General features: G+C 43.6%; 2 protein-coding genes across 2 annotated transcripts in view; both read left to right on the top strand.

Annotated features, from left to right (window-relative positions):
- Positions 1-13,547, top strand: part of LOC120030969 — a 59,789-nt gene extending 46,242 nt beyond the window's left edge. Inside the window, exons 24-25 of the mRNA XM_038976475.1 lie at positions 6,125-6,253; positions 13,452-13,547. Of these exons, the coding sequence (XP_038832403.1) occupies positions 6,125-6,253; positions 13,452-13,547 (225 nt within the window). The remainder of the gene's footprint in view (positions 1-6,124; positions 6,254-13,451) is intronic.
- A 6,988-nt stretch (positions 13,548-20,535) lies between these two features.
- Positions 20,536-22,044, top strand: part of LOC120030968 (centrosomal protein of 192 kDa-like) — a 52,013-nt gene continuing 50,504 nt past the window's right edge. The window contains exon 1 of the mRNA XM_038976474.1: positions 20,536-20,566. Within this exon, the coding sequence (XP_038832402.1) occupies positions 20,536-20,566 (31 nt within the window). The remainder of the gene's footprint in view (positions 20,567-22,044) is intronic.

The raw sequence follows: 22,044 nt of genomic DNA, 5'->3' as shown, positions 1-22,044 counted from the left end.
CATTATATTCTGGATGGTTTCTCCACTGTAACACACTATATTCTGGGTGGTTTCTCCACTGTAACACACTATATTCTGGATGGTTTCTCCACTGTAACACATTATATTCTGGGTGGTTTCTCCACTGTAACACATTATATTCTGGATGGTTTTCTCCACGTAACAGATAACACATTATATTCTGGATGGTTTCTCCACTGTAACACATTATATTCTGGATGGTTTCTCCACTGTAACACACTATATTCTGGATGGTTTCTCCACTGTAACACATTATATTCTGGATGGTTTCTCCACTGTAAACACATTATAATTCTGGGATGGTTTCTCCACTGTAAACAATTATATTCTGGGTGGTTTCTCCACTGTAACAGATAACACATTATATTCTGGGTGGTTTCTCCACTGTAACACATTATATTCTGGGTGGTTTCTCCACTGTAACACATTATATTCTGGATGGTTTCTCCACTGTAACACATTATATTCTGGGTGGTTTCTCCACTGTAACACATTATATTCTGGATGGTTTCTCCACTGTAACACATTATATTCTGGGATGGTTTCTCCACTGTAAACACATTATATTCTGGAGTGGTTTCTCCACTGTAACAGATAACACATTATATTCTGGATGGTTTCTCCACTGTAACCACTTATATTCTGGATGGTTTCTCCACTGTAACACATTATATTCTGGATGGTTTCTCCACTGTAACACATTATATTCTGGATGGTTTCTCCACTGTAACAGATACACATATATTCTGGATGGTTTCTCCACTGTAACACATTATATTCTGGATGGTTTCTCCACTGTAACACACTATATTCTGGATGTTTCTCCACTGTAACCCATTATATTCTGGATGGTTTCTCCACTGTAACACATTATATTCTGGGTGGTTCTCCACTGTAACACATTATATTCTGGATGGTTTCTCCACTGTAACATACAATTATATTCTGGGATGGTTTCTCCACTGTAACACATTATATTCTGGATGGTTTCTCCACTGTAACACATTATATTCTGGATGGTTTCTCCACTGTAACACATTATATTCTGGTGTTGGTCTCCACTGTTAACACATTATATTCTGGATGGTTTCTCCACTGTAACACATTATATTCTGGATGGTTCTCCTGTACCATTATATTCTGTAACACACTATATTCTGGATGGTTTCTCCACTGTACACATTATATTCTGGATGGTTTTCCACTGTAACACATTATATCTGGGTGGTTTCTCCACTGTAACACATTATATTCTGGATGGTTTCTCCACTGTAACAGATAACACATTATATTCTGGGTGGTTCTCCACTGTAACACATTATATTCTGGATGGTTTCTCCACTGTAACACATTATATTGGATGGTTTCTCCACTGTAACACATTATATTCTGGATGGTTTCTCCACTGTAACACATTATATTCTGGATGGTTTCTCCACTGTAACACACTAAACTATTTCTTGTGGTTTCTTTCTCTCCACTGTAACGCATATATTCTGGTGGTTTCTCCCCTGTAACACATTATATTCTGGATGGTTTTCTCCACTGTAACACATTATAATTCTGGGTGGTTTCTCCACTGTAACACATTATATTCTTGGGTGGTGTTCTCCACTGTAACATCTTATATTCTGGATGCTTTTCTTCCAAGCTGTACACACATTATATTCTGGCTGGTTTCTTTCTCCACTGTAACCACTATATTCCTGGATTGGTTTCTCCACTGTAACACACTAGATTCTGGATGGTTTTTCTTTCTCCACTGTACAACACTATATTTCTGGGTGGTTTTCTCCCACATGTAACACATTATATTCTGGATGGTTTCGTCACACTGTACACATTATATATCTGGGGGTTTCTCCACTGTAACACATTTAGTCTGGGTGTTTCTCCACTGTAAACACATTATATTCTGGATGGTTTTCTCCACTTTAACACATTATATTTCTGGGGTGGTTTCTCTCACTGTTAACAGAAATAACACATTTATTCTGGAATTCGTTTCTCCACTGTAACCATTATATCTGGGTGGTTTCTCCACTGTACCACATTATGATTCTGGATGGTTTCTCACTGTAACACATTATTTCTGGATGGTTTCTCCCCTGTAACACATTATATTCTGGATGGTTTTCTCAACTGGAACACATTTCTATTTCTGGATGGTTTTCTCCACTGTAACAGTAACACATTCTAGTTCTGATGGTTTCTTCCACTGTAACTAGTAACACATTCTATTCTGGGTGGTTTCTCCACTGTAAACACATTATATTCTGGTGGTTTCTTCCACTTGTAAACACATTCTATTCTGGTGGTTTCCTCCACTGTAACACATGATATTCTGGTGGTTTCTTCCACTGTAAACACTTATATTCTGGTGTGGTTTTCATCCAACTGTACCACATTATAGTTCTGGTGTTTCTCCACTGTAACACATTATATTCTGGTGGTTTCTCCACTGTAACACTTATATTTCTGGGTGGTTTTCTCCACTGTAACACATTATATCTGGTGGTTTCCATACCCACTGTAAACACATTATATTTCTGGATGGTTTTCTCCCACTGTAAACATTATACATTCTGGATGGTTTTCTCCACTGTAACACATTATATCTGGAGGTTTCTTCCACTGTAACACATTATACATTCCTGGATGGTTTTCTCCACGAACACTTATATTCTGGGTGGTTTCTCCCTGTACCACACTATATTCTGGAATGTTTTTCTCCACTGTAACACACTATATCTGGATGTTTTTCTCCACTGTAACACATTAGATTCTGGGGTGGTTCTCCACTAACAGATTAGACACATTATATTCTTGGATGGTTTCTCCACTGTAACAGATAACCATTATATTCTGGTGGTTTTCTTCCACTGTAACACAATTATATCTGGGTGGGTTCCTCCACTGTAACAGATAACCACTATATTCTGGATGTCTGCTCTCACTGTAACACAATTTATTCTGGTGGGTTCTCCACTGTAACAGATACAACATTTATATTCCTGGATGGTTCCTCCACTGTAACACATTGATATTCTGGATGGTTTCTCCACTGTAACACATTATAATTCTGGATGGGTTCTCCACTGTAACACTTATATTCTGATGGTTTCTCCACTGTAACCCATTATATTCTGATGGTTCTCCACTGTAACACATTTATATTCTGGATGGTTTTCTCCTCTGTAACACACACTATTATTCTGGATGTTTTTTTTCTCCACTGGTACACTTATATTCTGGTGGTTTTTCTTCTTCTCCCACTGTAACACATTTATTCTGGGTGGTTTCGAACTCCACGTAACATAACACATTATATTCTGGGTGGTTTCTTCTCCACTGTAACACATTATATTCTGGATGGTTTCTCCACTGTAACAGAATAACACATTATATTCTGGATGTTTCTCCCACTGTAAAACATTATATTCTTCTGGTGGTTTCCTTCCACTGTAACAACATTATATTCTGGATGGGTTTTCTCCCTGTACAGATAACACATTATATTCTGGATGGTTTCTCCACTGTAACTACATTTATGTATTCTTGGATGGGTTCTCCACGTAACACATATATTCTGGATGGTTTTTCTCCACTGTAACACATTATCATTCTGGATGGTTTTTCGTCCACTGTAACACATTTATTTTCTGGGATGGTTTTTTCTTCTCCACTGTAACACATTATATTCTGGTGGTTTCTCTCCACTGTAACACAATTTATTTCTGGGTGGTTTCTCCACTGTATACACATTATATTCTGGATGGGTTTTCTCCCTGTAACACACTATATTCTGGGTGGGTTCTCCACTGTAACACATTCTATTCTGGATGGTTTCTCCTCTGTAACCATTATATTCTGGATGGTTTTTCTTCCACTGTACACATATATTCTGGAATGGTTTTCTCCACTGTAACAGATACAACACAATTATAACTTCTTGGGTGGGTTTCTCCACTGTAAACACATTATATTCGGGATGGTTCTCAAAAAAACACTGTAAAACAGATAACACATTATATTCTGGGTGGTTTCTCCACTGTAACACGATAACACATATATCTGATGGTTTCATCCACTGTAACATAACACAGTATATTCTGGTGGTTTCTCCACTGTAACACATTATATTCTTGGTGGTGTTCTACAAGCTGTAAACACACTATATTCTGGATGGTTTGTCCACTGTGAACCCATTATTTCTGGGTGGTTGTCTTCTCCCTGTAACACACTAATATTCTGGATGGTTTTCTTCCCTTTAACACAACTATTTCTGGTGGTTTCTCTCCACTGTAACATCATTTATTCTATTCTGGATGGTTCTCCACTGTAACACATTATATTCTGGATTGGTTTCTTCTCCACTGTACACCCTTATATTATTCTGGATGGTTTCTCTCCTCTCCAGGTGGATGTAGGGGAAGTGTGGCGTCCTGGACTTCGGAGACATGGCAGGGGCAGTGCCAAAGCTCTCCCTCTGAATGCTGCTGAACAGGACTCATGCTACCTGTACCTATTAGACTGGTTAATCAGTGCCTGTAAGACAATACAATACAGGACATTACCATGCAGTACATTACCATGCAATAGCAGTACAATACAATACAGTACATGACCATGCAATACAATACAATACAGTACTTACCTGCAATACAGTACAATACAATACATACTTACCATGCAATACAGTACAATACATACCAGTACATTACCATGCAATACAGTACAATGCAATACATTACCATGCAATACAATACAGTACAATGCTATGGTCAAAGTACATTGCCATGAAATAGAATACATTATGTACAATGCTATGCAGTACAATGCAGTTCAGTACAATCCAGTACATTACAATACAATGCTTTGCAGTACATTACGATTGCAGTACATTACAATACAATGCTGGTGCAGTCACATTACAATGCATTACAATAGCAGTACAATGCTTATACAGTGCAGTGCAGTTACAATGAGTGCAGCAATGACAATAACTAATGGTTGTTAGGGCATTACTCTCTGTCTGAGTTGTGCAAACTTTGTCATGCAAGGCCTCAATTTCAACAGCCTGGCCCTCGATTCCCAATTTGTGGTGCCGTCTGTACTGCTACCTAAAAAATATACAGTTCCGTGAAGTCCAAAGTGTCCGTTGTGCCCTTTGACTGAGTATAATAATTATAATTCCCAGCTGCCAATCGCCAGCGCTTCGGCGAAGCACCTCACTCACGTGCTCCTGTCAGTAATCGCAGTTCTTATTAGTCAAATGTTCCGTCATGTGATCAGGCCCTGCACTGCGGCCGTCCGCTGTTGGAGGCAGTGGTCGAGCACTAAAGTCGTAATGCTACTGTGGCCACTGAGATCCTGGTTCGAGTCCAGCTCTGTCGTCAGCCGGCCGGCGGGCACGCCGGAGCCCCCATAAGGGCGGCGCACACTTGGCCCGCGTCGTCCGGGTTAGGGGGGGTTTGGCCATAGGGATATCCTTATCTCATCGCGCACTAGTGACTTCCTGTGGCGGGCCGGGCGCAGTGCACGCTGACCAGGTCGCTAGGCCGTAACAGTGTGCCTCCGACACATTGGTGCGCTGGCTTCCGGGGTTAATCCGGCGTTGTCCAGAAGCTGCGGTTTGGGCTGGATCGTGTTTCAGAGGCTTTCAACCAATTAGCCTCCTCCCGAGTCCGGAGACGGGAGTTTGCAGCGATGAGACAAGAAAGTAACTACCATTGGATACCACGAAATTGGAAGAAAAGGGAAGTAAATAATTACTAAAAAAATTAATAAAAAATGTTTAATCAACTATTGGTCTTATTTCTTCCATTATAAAACGCAGCAATGCAGCACAAGGCTGTAGGCCTATATGCAATTAGCGGGAAAACACTCTTACTCTGCAAGCGCACTGAAAATGGCAAGCTGGTTTCATATGACAGAAATTAAAATATCCTTTAAAGGCCAAATGGCCTTGCCCCTAAAATCCTGAAAATTCCAGGCCTGACGTCATCTTCTGTTACTCAAAGCACTTTGATTTTTGTTAAAATATTGCTTATTACAAGCACACTTTTTGATAGATATTGTCTTTGTGACGTCGTATTTCTAGAACGCCACGCTGGCGCTGCTTCACTTTGTGCTCCAAGATCCCGTTGTCCATGACGGCAGCGGCCAGCGAGGTCAGAGTCCCGCCTGCAGCAGGCCCTCAGCTGTCATGGCAACGGGACTCTTGGAGAAAGTGAGCAGCGCCAGGCCGTGGCGTTCTAGAAATACGACGTCACAAAGACAATATCTATCAAGTGTGCTTGTATAACAAATATTTTTAACAAAATCAAAGTGCTTTTGAGTAACAGAAAGATGACGTCAGGCCTGGAATTTCAGGATTTTAGGGGCAAGGCCATTTGGCCTTTAAAGGATATTTAATTTCTGTCATATGAAACCGCTTGCATTTTCAGTGCGCTTTGGAGAAGAGTGTTTTTCCCCTAATTGCATATAGCCTACAGCCTTGTGTCATTGCTGCGTTTATAATGTGAAGAAATAGACCAATAGTTGATTAACATTTTTTATTATTTTTTTGTAATTTTTTACTTCCTTTTCTTCCCAATTTCGTGTATCCAATTGGTAGTTACTGTCTTGTCTCATCGCTGCAACTCCCGTACGGACTCGGAGAGGCGATGGTTGAAAGCCTCTGAAACACGATCCAGCCAAACCGCACTGCTTCTTGACAACGCCGGATTAACCCGGAAGCCAGCCGCACCAATGTGTCGGAGGCAACACTGTACGCCTAGCGACCTGGTCAGCGTGCACTGCGCCCGCCCGCCACAGGAGTCACTAGTGCGCGATGAGATAAGGATATCCCTACTGGCCAAACCCCCCTAACCCGGACGACGCTGGCCAATTGTGCGCCGCCTATGGTCTTCCGGGTCGCGGCCGGCTGCGACAGAGCCTGGACTCGAACCAGGATCTCTAGTGGCACAGCTAGCTATTACGATGTAGTGCCTTAGACCACTGCGCCACCGGGAGGCCGCAGTGCAGGGCTGATCACATGACGAACATTGACTAATAGAACTGCGATTACTGACAGAGCCACGTGAGTGAGGTGCTTCGGAGCGCGGCGATTGGCAGCTGGGAATTATATTATTATACTCAGTCAAAGGGCACAACGGACACTTTTGACTTCAAGGAATGTATATTTTTTAGGTAGCATTACAGACGGCCACACAAATGGACATCGAGGGCCATGGCTGTTGAAATTGAGGCCTGCATGACAAGTTCTGCACAACTCAGACAGAAGAGTAATGACCTATACAACATTAGTTATTGTCCATTGCTGCACTGCATTGTACTGCACTGCACTGTATAGCATTGTACTGTATTGTAATGCATTGTAATGTACTGCAAAGCATTGTTATTGTAATGTACTGCCATCGTAATGTACTGAAAGCATTGTATTGTAATGTACTGATGACTGATGCATTGTACTGCATAGCATTGTACTATACTGTATTCTATTTCATGGCATGTACTGCATAGCATTGTACTGTATTGTATTGCATGGTAATGTATTGCATTGTACTGTATTGCATGGTAATGTACTGTATTGTATTGTACTGTATTGCATGGTAATGTACTGTATTGTATTGTACTGTATTGCATGGTAAGTACTGTATTGTATTGTATTGCATGGTAATGTACTGTATTGTATTGTACTGTATTGCATGGTAATGTACTGCATGGTAATGTACTGTATTGTATTGTCTTACAGCACTGATACCAGTCTAATAGGTACAGTAGCATGAGTCCTGTTCAGCAGCTTCAGAGGGAGAGCTTTGGCACTGCCCCCTGCAGGTCTCCGAAGTCGACTAGCCACACTTCCCTACATCCACCTGGAGAGGAGAAACCATCCAGAATATAGTGTGTTACAGTGGAGAAACCATCCAGAATATAATGTGTTACAGTGGAGAAACCATCCAGAATATAATGTGTTTACAGTGGAGAAACCACCCAGAATATAGTGTGTTACAGTGGAGAAACCATCCAATATAGTGTGTTACAGTGGAGAAACCACCCAGAATATAATGTGTTACAGTGGAGAAACCATCCAGAATATTAGTGTGTTTTACAGTGGAGAAACCACCCAGAATATAATGTGTTACAGTGGGAAACCACCCAGAATATAATGTGTTATGTTAGCAGTGGAGAACATCCAGAATATAATGTGTTATGTTTCAGTGGAGAAACCACCCAGAATATAATGTGTTATCTGTTACAGTGGAGAAACCATCCAGAATATAATGTGTTACAGTGGAGAAACCACCCAGAATATAATGTGTTATCTGTTACAGTGAGAAACCATCCAGAATAATTGTTGTTAACAGTGGTAGAACCATCCAGAATATAATGTGTTACAGGGAGAAACCACCAGAATAAATGTGTTACAGTGGAGACCACCCGAATATAGTGTGTTACCAGTGGAGAAACCATCCAGAATATAATGTGTTACAGTGGAGAACCCACCCAGAATATAATGTGTTCAGTGGAGAACCACCCAGAATATAATGTTTTACAGTGGAGAAACCATCCAGAATATAGGTGTTACAGTGGAGAAACCATCCAGATATAATGTGTTGTACAGTGGAGAAACCATCCAGATATAATGTTTTTACAGTGGAGAACCCATCCAGAATATAATGTGTTACAGTGGAGAAACATCCAGAATATATGTGTTATCTGTTACAGGAGAAACCATCCAGAATATAATGTGTTACAGTGGAGAAACCATCCAGAATATAATGTGTTACAGTGAGAAAACCATCCAGAATATAATGTGTTATCTGTTTACAGTGGAGAAACCATCCAGAATATATGTGTTACAGTGGAGAAACCACCCCAGAATATAATGTGTTATCAGTGGAGAAACCACCCAGAATATAATGTGTTATACAGTGGAGAAACCCCCAGAATATATGTGTTACAGTGGAGAAACCATCCAGAATATAGTGTGTTACAGAGGAGAAACCATCCAGAATATAAATGTGTTACAGTGAGAAACCATCCAGAATATAATGTTGTTACAGTGGAGAAACCATCCAGAATATAATTTGTTACAGTGAGAAACATCCAGAATATATGTGTTACAGTGGAGAACACCATCCAGAATATAATGTGTTACAGTGGGAGAACCACCAGATATAATGTTATCTGTTACGTGGAAACCCCAGAATATAATGTGTTACGTGGAGAACCATCCAGAATATAATGTGTTATCTGTTACAGTGGAGAACCCACCAGAATATATGTGTTTTACGTGGAGAAACCACCCAGAATATAATGTTTATCTGTTACAGTGGAGAACCATCCAAATATAATGTGTTACTGTTAGTGGAGAAACCACCCAGAATATAATGTGTTACAGTGGAGAAACCATCCAGAATATGTGTGTTACAGTGGGAGTAAACCATCCAAATATAGTGTGTTACAGTGGAGAAACCACCCAGAATATAATGTGTTACAGTGGAGAAACCATCCAGAATATAATGTGTTACAGTGAGAAACCATCCAGAATATAATGTGTTACAGTGGAAACCATCCAGAATATAATGTGTTACAGTGGAGAACCACCAGAATATAATGTGTTCGTGGAGAAACCACCCAGAATATAATGTGTTACAGTGGAGAAACCACCCAGAAATATTAATGTGTTACAGTGGAGAAACCACCCAGAATATAATGTTGTTACAGTGGAGAAACCACCCAGATATAATGTGTTACAGTGGAGAAACACCCAGAATATAATGTGTTACAGTGGAGAAACCACCAGAATATATGTGTTACAGTGGAGAACCACCAGAATAAATGTGTTACAGTGGAGAAACCACCCAGAATATATGTTGTTACAGTGGAGAAACCACCCAGAATAGAATGTGTTACAGTGGAGAAACCATCCAGAATAAATGTGTTGATCTGTTACAGTGAGAAACCATCCAGAATAAATTGTGTTCCAGTGGAGAAACCATCCAGAATATAATGTGTTACAGTGGAGAACCATCCAGAATATATGTGTTACAGTGAGAAACCATCCAGAATATAATGTGTTACAGTGGAGAAACCACCCAGAATATATGTGTTACAGTGGAGAAACCACCAGAATATAATGTGTTATTGTTACAGTGGAGAACCACCCAGAATATAATGTTTTACAGTGGAGAAACCATCCGAATATAATGTGTTACAGTGGAGAAACCCCCAGATATAATGTGTTACAGTGGAGAACCACCCAGAATATATGTGTTTACAGTGGAGAAACCATCCAGAATATAATGTGTTTTACAGTGGGAGAAACCACCCAGAATATATGTGTTACAGTGGAGAAACCATCCCAGAATATAGAGTGTTACAGTGGAGAAACCCATCCAGAATATAGATGTGTTACAGTGGAGAAACCATCCAGAAATATAATGTGTTACAGTGGAGAAACCATCCAGAATATAATGTGTTTACAGTGGAGAAACCACCCAGAATATAATGTGTTACAGTGGGAGAAACCACCCAGAATATAATGTGTTACAGTGGAGAAACCATCAGAATATATGTGTTACAGTGGAGAAACCATCCAGAATATAATGTTACAGTGGAGAAACCACCCAAATATATGTGGTTACAGTGGAGAAACCATCCAGAATATAATGTGTTACAGTGGAGAAACCATCCAGAATATATATGTGTTTACATGTGGAGAAACCATCCAGAATATAATGTGTTACAGTGGAGAAACCACCCAGAATATAATGTGTTACAGTGGAGAAACCATCCGAATATAATGTGTTACAGTGGAGAAACCATCCAGAATAATAATGTGTTACAGTGGAGAAACCATCCAGAATATAATGTGTTACAGTGGAGACCACCCAGAATATAATGTGTTACAGTGGAGAAAACCATCCAGAATATAAGGGTTACAGTGAGAAACCATCCATAATATAATGTGTTACAGTGGAGAAACCATCCAGAATATAATGTGTTACAGTGGAGAACCATCCAGAATATATGTGTTACAGTGGAGAAACCACCCAGAATATAGTGTGTTACAGGTGGAGAAACCATCCAGAATAAATGTGTTTACAGTGGAGAAACCATCCGAATATAATTGTGTTACAGTGGAGAAACCATCCAGAATATAATGTTGTTACAGTGGAGAAACCATCCAGATATAATGTGTTACGTGGAGAAACCACCCAGAATATAATGTGTTACAGTGGAGAAACCATCCAGAATTAATGGTGTTACAGTGGAGAAACCATCAGAATATAATGTGTTACAGTGGAGAAACCATCCAGAATATAATGTGTTACTGTGGAGAACCATCCAGAATAAATGTGTTACAGTGGAGAAACCACCAGAATATAATGTTGTTACAGTGGAGAAACCATCCAGAATATAATGTGTTACAGTGGAGAAACCACCCAGATATAATGTGTTATCTGTTACGTGGAGAAACCATCCAGAATATAATGTGTTACAGTGGAGAAACCACCCAGAATATAATGTGTTACAGTGAGAAACCATCCAGAATATAATGTTTTACAGTGGAGAAACCATCCAGAATATAGTGTGTTACAGTGGAGAAACCATCCAGAATTAATGTGTTACAGTGGAGAAACCATCCAGAATTAATTGTGTTGACAGTGGAGAACCATCCAGAATATAATGTGTTACAGTGGAGAAACCACCCAGAATATAATGTGTTACAGTGGAGAAACCATCCAAAATATAATGTGTTACAGTGGAGAACCCATCCAGAATATAATGTGTTACTACGTGGAAAACCATCCAGAATATAATGTGTTACAGTGGAGAAACCACCCAGAATATAATGTTTACAGTGGAAAACCATCCAGAATATAATGTTTACAGTGGAGAACCACCCAGATATAATGTGTTACAGTGGAGAAACCATCCAGAATATAATGTGTTACAGTGGAGAAACCACCCAGAATATAATGTGTTACAGTGGAGAAACCACCCAGAATATAATTGTGTTTCTCAGTGGAAACCACCCAAATATAATGTGTTACGTGGAGAAACCACCCAGAAATATATGTGTTACAGTGGAGAAACCACCAGAATATAATGTGTTTACAGTGGAAAACCCTCAGAATATAGTGTGTTACAGTGGAGAAACCATCCAGAATATAATGTGTTACGGAGAAACCATCCAGAATATAATGTGTTATCTGTTACAGTGGAGAAACCCATCCAAATATAATGTGTTACAGTGGAGAAACCACCCAGATATAATGTGTTTACAGTGGAGAAACCATCCAGAATATAGTGTGTTACAGTGGAGAAACCCACCCAGAATAGAGTGTGTTACAGTGGAGAAACCATCCAGAATATATGTGTTACAGTGGAGAAACCACCAGAATATAATGTTATCTGTTACAGTGGAGAAACCATCCAGAATATAATTTTACAGTGGAGAAACCACCAGAATATAATGTGTTACAGTGGAGAAACCACCCAGAATATAGTGTGTTACAGTGAGGAAACCACCCAGAATATAGGTGTTTACAGTGGAGAAACATCCAGAAAATATAGTGTGTTACAGTGGAGAAACCACCCAGAATATAATGTTTACGTGGAAAACCACCCAGATATAATGTGTTACAGTGGAGAAACCACCCAGAATATAATGTGTTACAGTGGAGAACCACCCAGAATATAATGTGTTACAGTGGAGAAACCACCCAGAATATAATGTGTTACAGTGGAGAAACCACCCAGAATATAATGTGTTACAGTGGAGAAACCACCAAATATAATGTGGTTACAGTGGAGAAACAGCCCAATATAATGTGTTCAGTGGGAAACCATCAGTAATATTGTGTTACATGGAAAACCACCCAGAATATAATGTGTTTACAGTGGAGAAACCACCCAGAATATAATGTGTTACAGTGAGAACCATCCAGAATATAATGGGTTACAGTGGAGAAACCATCCAGAATATAATGTGTTACAGTGGAGAAACCATCCAGGAATATAATGTGTTACAGTGGAGAAACCTCCAAATATAATGTGTTACAGTGAGAAACCATCCAGAATATAATGTGTTACAGTGGAGAAACCATCCAGAATATAATGGTGTTACAGTGGAGAAACCATCCAGAATATAATGTGTTACAGTGGAAGAAACCACATCATTGATATCAACCAACTAGAACACAGAGACCTGAGGTTTACACATAAAACGTTTGTTTCAAAACACTGAAATATAAAAGTAAAACAAACCAAGCAGGAAGCATGCCCACATAGTAGGTGTCCTTCCTGTCCTGACATGGACTCAAAGCTAACTAACGACCGACATTGGTTACACCCCCTCCTCACTTGGGATTCAAGCCAACACTGATCACACAACCCCCCTTACCTCCAAGCAGGGTTCTCTGCCATGGCGACGGGACCACCCTCTTGGCGAACACCTCTGCGCGGGCGCAGCCTGGGCCTCAGCGGAGGCGGCCAGGAGGAGACACTGAGGACAGCCTGGTCACACCCCGGCCTGAGGCGGGATGAACAACACCTTCTGCTCCTCCGTGCTCTTAGGGCCAATGATGGTCTTGTTCTTCACTATCAGCCACTGGTACGGGAATGAATCAACCTGGGTGGACAGAAGTGGACATTACGGTTCGACAGCAGTTCCTTGTTCTTCACTATCAGCCACTGTACGGGAATGATCAACCTGGGTGGGACAGGAAGTGGACATTACGGTTCGACAGCAGTTCCTTGTTCTTCACTATCAGCCACTGGTACGGGAATGAATCAACCTGGGTGGGACAGGAAGTGGACATTAACGGTTCGACAGCAGTTCCTTGTTCTTCACTATCAGCCACTGGTACGGGAATGAATCAACCTGGGGGACAGGAAGTGGACATTACGGTTCGACAGCAGTTCCTTGTTCTTCACTATCAGCCACTGGTACGGGAATGATCAACCTGGTGGGACAGGAAGTGGACATTACGTTCGACAGCAGTTCCTTGTTCTCACTATCAGTCCACTGGTACGGGAATGAATCAACCTGTGTGGACAGGAAGTGGACATTACGGTTCGACAGGCAGTTCCTTGTTCTTCACTATCAGCCACTGGTACGGGAATGAATCAACCTGGGTGGGACAGGAAGTGGACATTACGGTTCGACAGCAGTTCCTTGTTCTTCACTATCAGCCACTGGTACAGGGAATGAATCAACCTGGGTGGGACAGAAGTGGACATTAGGCTGTTCGACAGCAGTTCCTTGTTCTTCACTATCAGCCACTGGTACGGGAATGATCAACCTGGGTGGGACAGGAAGTGGACATTACGGTTCGACAGCTTCCTTGTTCTTCACTATCAGCCTACTGGTACGGAATGAATCAACCTGGGTGGGACAGGAAGTGGACATTACGGTTCGACAGCAGTTCCTTGTTCTTCACTATCAGCCACTGGTACGGGAATGAATCAACCTGGGTGGGACAGGAAGTGGACATTACGGTTCGACAGCAGTTCCTTGTTCTTCACTATCAGCCACTGGTACGGGAATGAATCAACCTGGGCGGGACAGGAAGTGGACATTACGTTCGACAGCAGTTCCTTGTTCTTCACTATCAGCCACTGGTACGGGAATGAATCAACCTGGGCGGGAAAGGAAGTGGACATTACGGTTCGACAGCAGTTCCTTGTTCTTCACTATCAGCCACTGGTACGGATGAATCAACCTGGGTGGGACAGGAAGTGGACATTACGGTTTCGACAGCAGTTCCTTGTTCTTCACTATCAGCCACTGGTACGGGAATGAATCAACCTGGGTGGGACAGGAAGTGGACATTACGGTTCGACAGCAGTTTCCTTGTTCTTCACTATCAGCCACTGGTACGGAATGAATCAACCTGGCGGGACAGGAAGTGGACATTACGGTTCACAGCAGTTCCTTGTTCTTCACTATCAGCCACTGGTACGGAATGAATCAACCTGGGTGGGACAGGAAGTGGACATTACGGTTCGACAGCAAGTTCCTTGTTCTTCACTATCAGCCACTGGTACGGGAATGAATCAACCTGGGTGGGACAGGAAGTGGACATTACGGTTCGACAGCAGTTCCTTGTTCTTCACTATCAGCCACTGGTACGGGAATGAATCAACCTGGGGGACAGGAATTGTGACATTACGGTTCGACAGCAGTTCCTTGTTCTTCACTATCAGCCACTGGTACGGAATGAATCAACCTGGGCGGGACAGGAAGTGGACATTACGGTTCGACAGCAGTTCCTTGTTCTTCACTATCAGCCACTGGTACGGGAATGAATCAACCTGGGCGGGACAGAGTGGACATTACGGTTCGCAGCAGTTCCTTGTTCTTCACTATCAGCCACTGGTACGGGAATGAATCAACCTGGGTGGGACAGGAAGTGACATTACGGTTCGACAGCAGTTCCTTGTTCTTCACTATCAGCCACTGGTACGGGATGAATCAACCTGGGTGGGACAGGAAGTGGACATTACGGTTCGACAGCAGTTCTTGTTCTTCACTATCAGCCACTGGTACGGAATGAATCAACCTGGGCGGGACAGGAAGTGGACATTACGGTTCGACAGCAGTTCCTTGTTCTTCACTATCAGCCACTGGTACGGGAATGAATCAACCTGGGTGGGACAGGAAGTGGACATTACGGTTCGACAGCAGTTCCTTGTTCTTCACTATCAGCCACTGTACGGGAATGAATCAACCTGGGTGGGACAGGAAGTGGACATTACGGTTCGACAGCAGTTCCTTGTTCTTCACTATCAGCCACTGGTACGGAATGAATCAACCTGGGCGGGACAGGAAGTGGACATTACGGTTCGACAGCAGTTCCTTGTTTCTTCACTATCACCACTGGTACGGGAATGAATCAACCTGGCGGGACAGGAAGTGGACATTACGGTTCACAGCAGTCCTTGTTCTTCACTATCAGCCACTGGTACGGGAATGAATCAACCTGGGCGGGACAGGAAGTGGACATTACGGTTCGACAGCAGTTCCTTGTTCTTCACTATCAGCCACTGGTACGGGAATGAATCAACCTGGGCGGGACAGGAAGTGGACATTACGGTTCGACAGCAGTTCCTTGTTCTTCACTATCAGCCACTGGTACGGGAATGAATCAACCTGGGCGGGACAGGAAGTGACATTACGGTTCGACAGCAGTTCCTTGTCTTCACTATCAGCCATGGATACGGGAATGATCAACTGGGCTGGCCAGAAGTGGACATATACGGTTCGCAGCAGTTCCTTGTTCTTCACTATCAGCCACTGTACTGGGAATGAATCACCCTGGGCGGGACAGGAAGTGGACATTACGGTTCGACAGCAGTTCCTTGTTCTTCACTATCAGCCACTGGTACGGGAATGAATCAACCTGGGTGGGACAGGAAGTGGACATTACGGTTCGACAGCAGTTCCTTGTTCTTCACTATCAGCCACTGGTACGGGAATGAATCAACCTGGGTGGGACAGGAAGTGGACATTACGGTTCGACAGCAGTTCCTTGTTCTCACTATCAGCCACTGGTACGGGAATGAATCAACCTGGGTGGGACAGGAAGTGGACATTACGGTTCGACAGCAGTTCCTTGTTCTTCACTATCAGCACTGGTACGGGAATGAATCAACCTGGTGGGACAGGAAGTGGACATTAGGTTCGACAGCAGTTCCTTGTTCTTCACTATCAGCCACTGGTACGGAATGAATCAACCTGGGGGGACAGGAAGTGGACATTACGGTTCGACAGCAGTTCCTTGTTCTTCACTATCAGCCACTGGTACGGAATGAATCAACTGGGGGACAGGAAGTGGACATTACGGTTCGACAGCAGTTCCTTGTCTTCACTATCAGCCACTGGTACGGAATGAATCAACCTGGGCGGGACAGGAAGTGGACTTACGGTTCGACAGCAGTTCCTTGTTCTTCAGAGTGGTTACATTTCCGGCACTTATTATTGGCTCTCAATTTGATTAAAATATTCTCTTAGCTTTTGTTTTACATTTACATGCTTTGAGCAGCCACACGTTTTTGACACTATTTCAGATCATACAATTCTCTGTAATCATTGTCCTCTTTACAAATTCATAGAAACAAAATGACTCACCTTCTCTCCGTCGATGGCCAGGCTGGTGACGGTGATGGAGACCTGCTGCCAGCGCTCGGAGGGGTTGAAGATGCCCAGTGAGGTCTGAGAGGAGATGCCCACACAGCAGGCATGGGGGAACCTCAGCTCCTCAGGGATCACGACCGGGCTGGAGGAGTGGAGAGGGAGAGGGGTCCAGGGTTATCTTAAAATTACCCCCAAAAAATCTCTCAATATGAATAACGTTTCAAACTCTTCCAACTGCAACACCCTCTTATCTCGAGTGATTCAAGAGAACATTCCAGAACTGATTGAAGACTAACCTGTGAGTTCAGGAAGGCTGCCATTATCCCACGAGGCTACACAGCTCTGGCTGTAGGGGTTCCCTCCATCAGTCCTGGGTCCAAGGGTTTGAGGTGGGGGTTAGAGCAGTGGTACAGACCCCCAGGACCTCCTGGTCCACCAGGCCCAGAGACACCCAGACCCCCAGAGCTGTGGAGGTGTCTGACTGAGGGGTCAACGTTGGGTCCTAACCGTGAGGACATAGCGTGACCGTACAGGTCGTTCCCTGCTGCCGCCATGTGGCGGTAGGGAGCAGGCAGAGGGAGACCAGGGTGTAGAGATCCTCCGAGCCCAGGTTCTGCTGTGCCAGCTGGGAGCTGAAGAGGAGCACCCCGTCAGGAGGCGGGGACCCCTGGAGGCAGGATCCATGGAGCCCTGGGGCTTGAAGCTGGAGATGGCAGTAGCACAGGTCCTCGGAGGAAGGCAGCCGAAGCCCGTCCTGGCCCCAGGATAAACCTCACTCCCCTGGGCTGAGACCCCGGACCACTGCTGGTTCCCTGGCCCCCCATACGCTGGGCTGTGGATGTTCAGGTGGCTGGAGTAGCCAGAATCCACCTTGGTGAGGCGGTGTGAGTTGGGTACGGAGTGGCTTCTGCAGGTCGTAGTCTCTATCGTTCCACAGTGATAGTTACACTCACTCTGGCTGCGGGTAAAGCCCAGACCTGAACCACTCCGCAGGTCTACGAGCCTCTCGAGGACCGTCAGAGTGGTGAGGAGACTCTGGGCTCTTGGACTGTCTAGGAGGACAGAGGATGTCTGTAGAGCGGTGAAGAGGTAGATCCTGACCTGAAGGACTCTGGGTATCAGCCCCGTCTACTGGAGGGGTGGGACTGGCCCTGACTATAGTGGTGCTCAGAGACATGGTGCCATTACTCTGGGGAAGGGAGAGAGATAGCATGCAGTCAATTGGTTATTCCTTCATGTAGTAACTCCACTACATGACATCGCTGCTGAGTTTTTCCCAGGCAGATGACCGTCATTCAACTTAACATTGTGCAACCACAATCAAGACAAGCACCCAAATCTCAAGGTGACTTTACCTCGGTTCTCTGATAATGAGAGATACAGCATCTTCAGGAAGTATTCAACCCCTTGACTTTTCCACAAAATACTTTTGTAATGTTGAAGTGGAAGAAAAATGTGAACATTTGTAAAACTTTCTGAAAATGAAAACACTAATATATGTTGCCTAGATATGTATTCAACTGCATGTGGACAGTGACAGTGGATTACTGCTGTGAGTCTTTCATGGGTAAATTCTATGTGACAGTGATTACTGCTGTGTGGAGTCGTTTCTGGGTAAATTCATGTCGCACAGTGATGTACTGCTGTGAGTCTTTCTGGGTAAATTCATGTCGACAGTGATTACTGCTGTGAGTCTTATCTGGGTAAATTCATGTGGACAGTGATTACTGCTGTGAGTCTTTCTGGGTAAATTCATGTGGACAGTGATTACTGCTGTGAGTCCTTTCTGGGTAAATTCATGTCGACAGTGAATTACTGCTGTGAGTCTTTCTGGGTAAATTCATGTGGACAGTGATTACTGCTGTGAGTCTTTCTGGTAAATTCATGTGGACAGTGATTACTGCTGTGAGTCTTTCTGGGTAAATTCATGTGGACAGTGATTACTGCTGTGAGTCTTTCTGGGTAAATTCATGTGGACAGTGATTACTGCTGTGAGGCTTTCTGGGTAAATTCATGTGGACAGTGATTACTGCTGTGAGGCTTTCTGGGTAAATTCTAAGAGCGTTCCAACACCTGGATTGTAAAACATTGGCCCATTCTTCTTCATGTTCTGTCAAATGGGTGTGCTGATCATTGCTAGACAACCATTTTCAGGTCTTGCCATAGTTTTTTAAGCAGAATTGGTCAAAACTGTAAACATGGCCAACTCGGAACATTCACTGTCTTCTTGGTAAGCAACTCCAGTATAATTTGGACTTGTGTTTCAGGTGTTGTCCGCTGAAGGTGAATTCATCTCCCAGTGTCTGGTGAAACAGACTGAACCAGGTTTCCTCTAGATTTTGCCTGTGATTAGCTCCATTCTGTTTCTTTTTATCCTAAAAACTCCCTAGTCCTTACGATGCAAGCATACCCATAACATGATGCAGTCACCACGATGCTTGAAAATATGAAGTGGTACTCAGTGTTGTGTTGTATTGGATTTGAACCAAACATAACTTTCTTTGTGCCTTGTTCAAACAGATGCATGTTTTGGAATATTTGTATTCTATACAGGCCTTTCTTCTTTTCCCTCTGAATGTAGGTTAGTATTGTGGAGGAAACTACAATGTTGACCCATCCTCAGTTTTCTCCCAATCATAGTCATTTCAACTTAACTGTTTTGAAAGTACATTGTCCTCACTGGTGAAATCACTGAGCGTTTTTCATTTCCTCTCCGGCACGAGTTAAGGACGCTTGTATATTTTGGACTGGTCCAAAGTGTAATTATAACTTCACATGCTCAAAGGGATTATTCATGTCTGCTTTTTTTACCCCATACTAGCCAACAGGTCACCTTTGCGAGGCTATTGGAAATACCTCCCTGTCCTTTGTGTGTTGAACTCTGGTTGAAATGCACTGCTTGACGAGGGACCTTTACAGATAATTGCTATGTTGGGGTACAGAGATATGGTATCTTCAAAATTATTTTAAACAATTTATTGTCCACAGAGGTGCCATGCAACTTATTAGGGGACGGAAGGACATTTAATAATAATGAACTTACCTAACTATGTCCATAACAAAATGGTGTGAACACTTATCGACTGAAGACATTTCAGCTTTCATCGTCTTATTATATTTGAAAAAGAAAATAAAATCCTGACCATGGGTATTGGGATAGCGGCAGAGAGACAAATCGCATGTAATCCATTTAAATTCAGGCTGTAAAAACTGAAGACAACTATCTCAGTGGATTCGCCACGGGGTGGCGATACAAAATGACGAAGACACCAAATCACCAACATCTGTCCGGAGACCCTGTCCTCTGATTATTCTCAAGCCTCTACTCATTTCCTCCTGCACAAGCCGGAAACCGAATGATGGTGGATCTCACATATATCAGCTTCGCAAGTAACAGTTCACTTTCAAATATTGTTTTCGAGATCTCACCTGCGAACAGGGCAAGCCTCGTATCAAAACAATCGCACTCCGAAGCCAGGCTGTAGTACGACACTGGGTGAACCGTTATGATGGGAAAGGTCCCAACATGCTGAAACCGAGATCTACTTGCAAACAATGCCTTTGACAGTGCCCTAGGAGGTAACCACACCTCTGGTGGAATGAGCCATCAGCCCTCTGGGGGGGCTGTAAACCTTCCATGATAACACAATATAAATAGCCTGCACTAGGCAGCCATCGGATAAGGCCGTTCGAGAGAGGGACCTCCCTTTGGCCGGGGTTAGGTACAAGCTAACTTGGATAACGGCGGGAAAGTTGTAAGAAAGAACGTGCAACGAGTGAACCGATACGGTTGAACTTGACTAGTTCTTAAAAGGGAGAGTGAGTCATCTTACGCTTTCCAGCAGGTCGAAAGCTTCTGGGAAATAGCTTCAAGCAAATAACAACAACCAAAAAGTCCCAAGGTGGGAACCTATGACTTGCAGGCCGGGCGTAAAGCAACGCGCTCCCTTCATCAAACAACCATGGGGATTCTCCGAACTGTGGCATTGTCAACTCTAACGGGCGGGCTGAAGGGCAAGCTATCCCATACGGCGGGCTGAGAGGGCAGCTAGCCCGTACGGCGGGCTGGAGGGCAGCCGCCCGTACGGCCGGGCTGAGAGGGCGCTAGCCCACCGGCGGGCTGAGAGGGCAGCTAGCCCACCGGCGGGCTGAGAGGGCAGCTAGCCCACCACGGCGGGCTGAGAGGACAGCTAAGCCCACACGGCGGCTGAAGAGGGCAGCTAGATTCTACCTCTCCCAGGTATGGAAAGCTAGCCAAAGGGAACTGCTGTTGTCAGATTAAGCTTTCCAGCAGAGCTTAACCATGTTAGCTTAGCCTCACGGCACGGGTTAACTCAGTGCGCGATGGGGGGGGGAGGCTCGCCGTGTCACGTTATCTACCACCGGAGACAGAAGTAGAAAACCATTTTTCCATTCGTTATATTGTACCTATCGACCTCCATTGACCTCAAGGTTTGCCTGTTAACTGTTTTAAGCAGGAAGACGGGAATTCAAGTCACACCGAGGCGAGCGTTTCAGGAGCCGTCCTGATCACTTCCCGCAAAGAAGAGAGCGAGAACGACCATGAGGCCGGCCTCGGTCCCAGAGCGACGCTGTGTTGAATCTATTGGTCCATTTTGGTAAATTGCCCGATGGAATCGCCACTGAGACATGAAAGGAGTTTTTTGAAAGAGAGCCCATACGAGGTCCAGTCCTCTGCCTACTATAACCTTGTGTCTGTCAGGTTGTTGTGATGCCGTGCTGTCATGGCCTACTATACCTTGTGTCTTGTCTGCCTACTATAACCTTGTGTCTGTCATGTCCTACTATACTTGTGTCTAGTCAGGTGTTTGGGAGCCGGTGCTGTCATGCCTACTATACTGTTGTCT

This window comes from Salvelinus namaycush, chromosome 37, assembly GCF_016432855.1.
Source record: "Salvelinus namaycush isolate Seneca chromosome 37, SaNama_1.0, whole genome shotgun sequence".
NCBI classification, from domain to species: domain Eukaryota; kingdom Metazoa; phylum Chordata; class Actinopteri; order Salmoniformes; family Salmonidae; genus Salvelinus; species Salvelinus namaycush.
The sequence above is the reverse complement of the archived record's forward strand: the minus strand, read 5'-3'. Positions and strand labels throughout refer to the sequence as shown.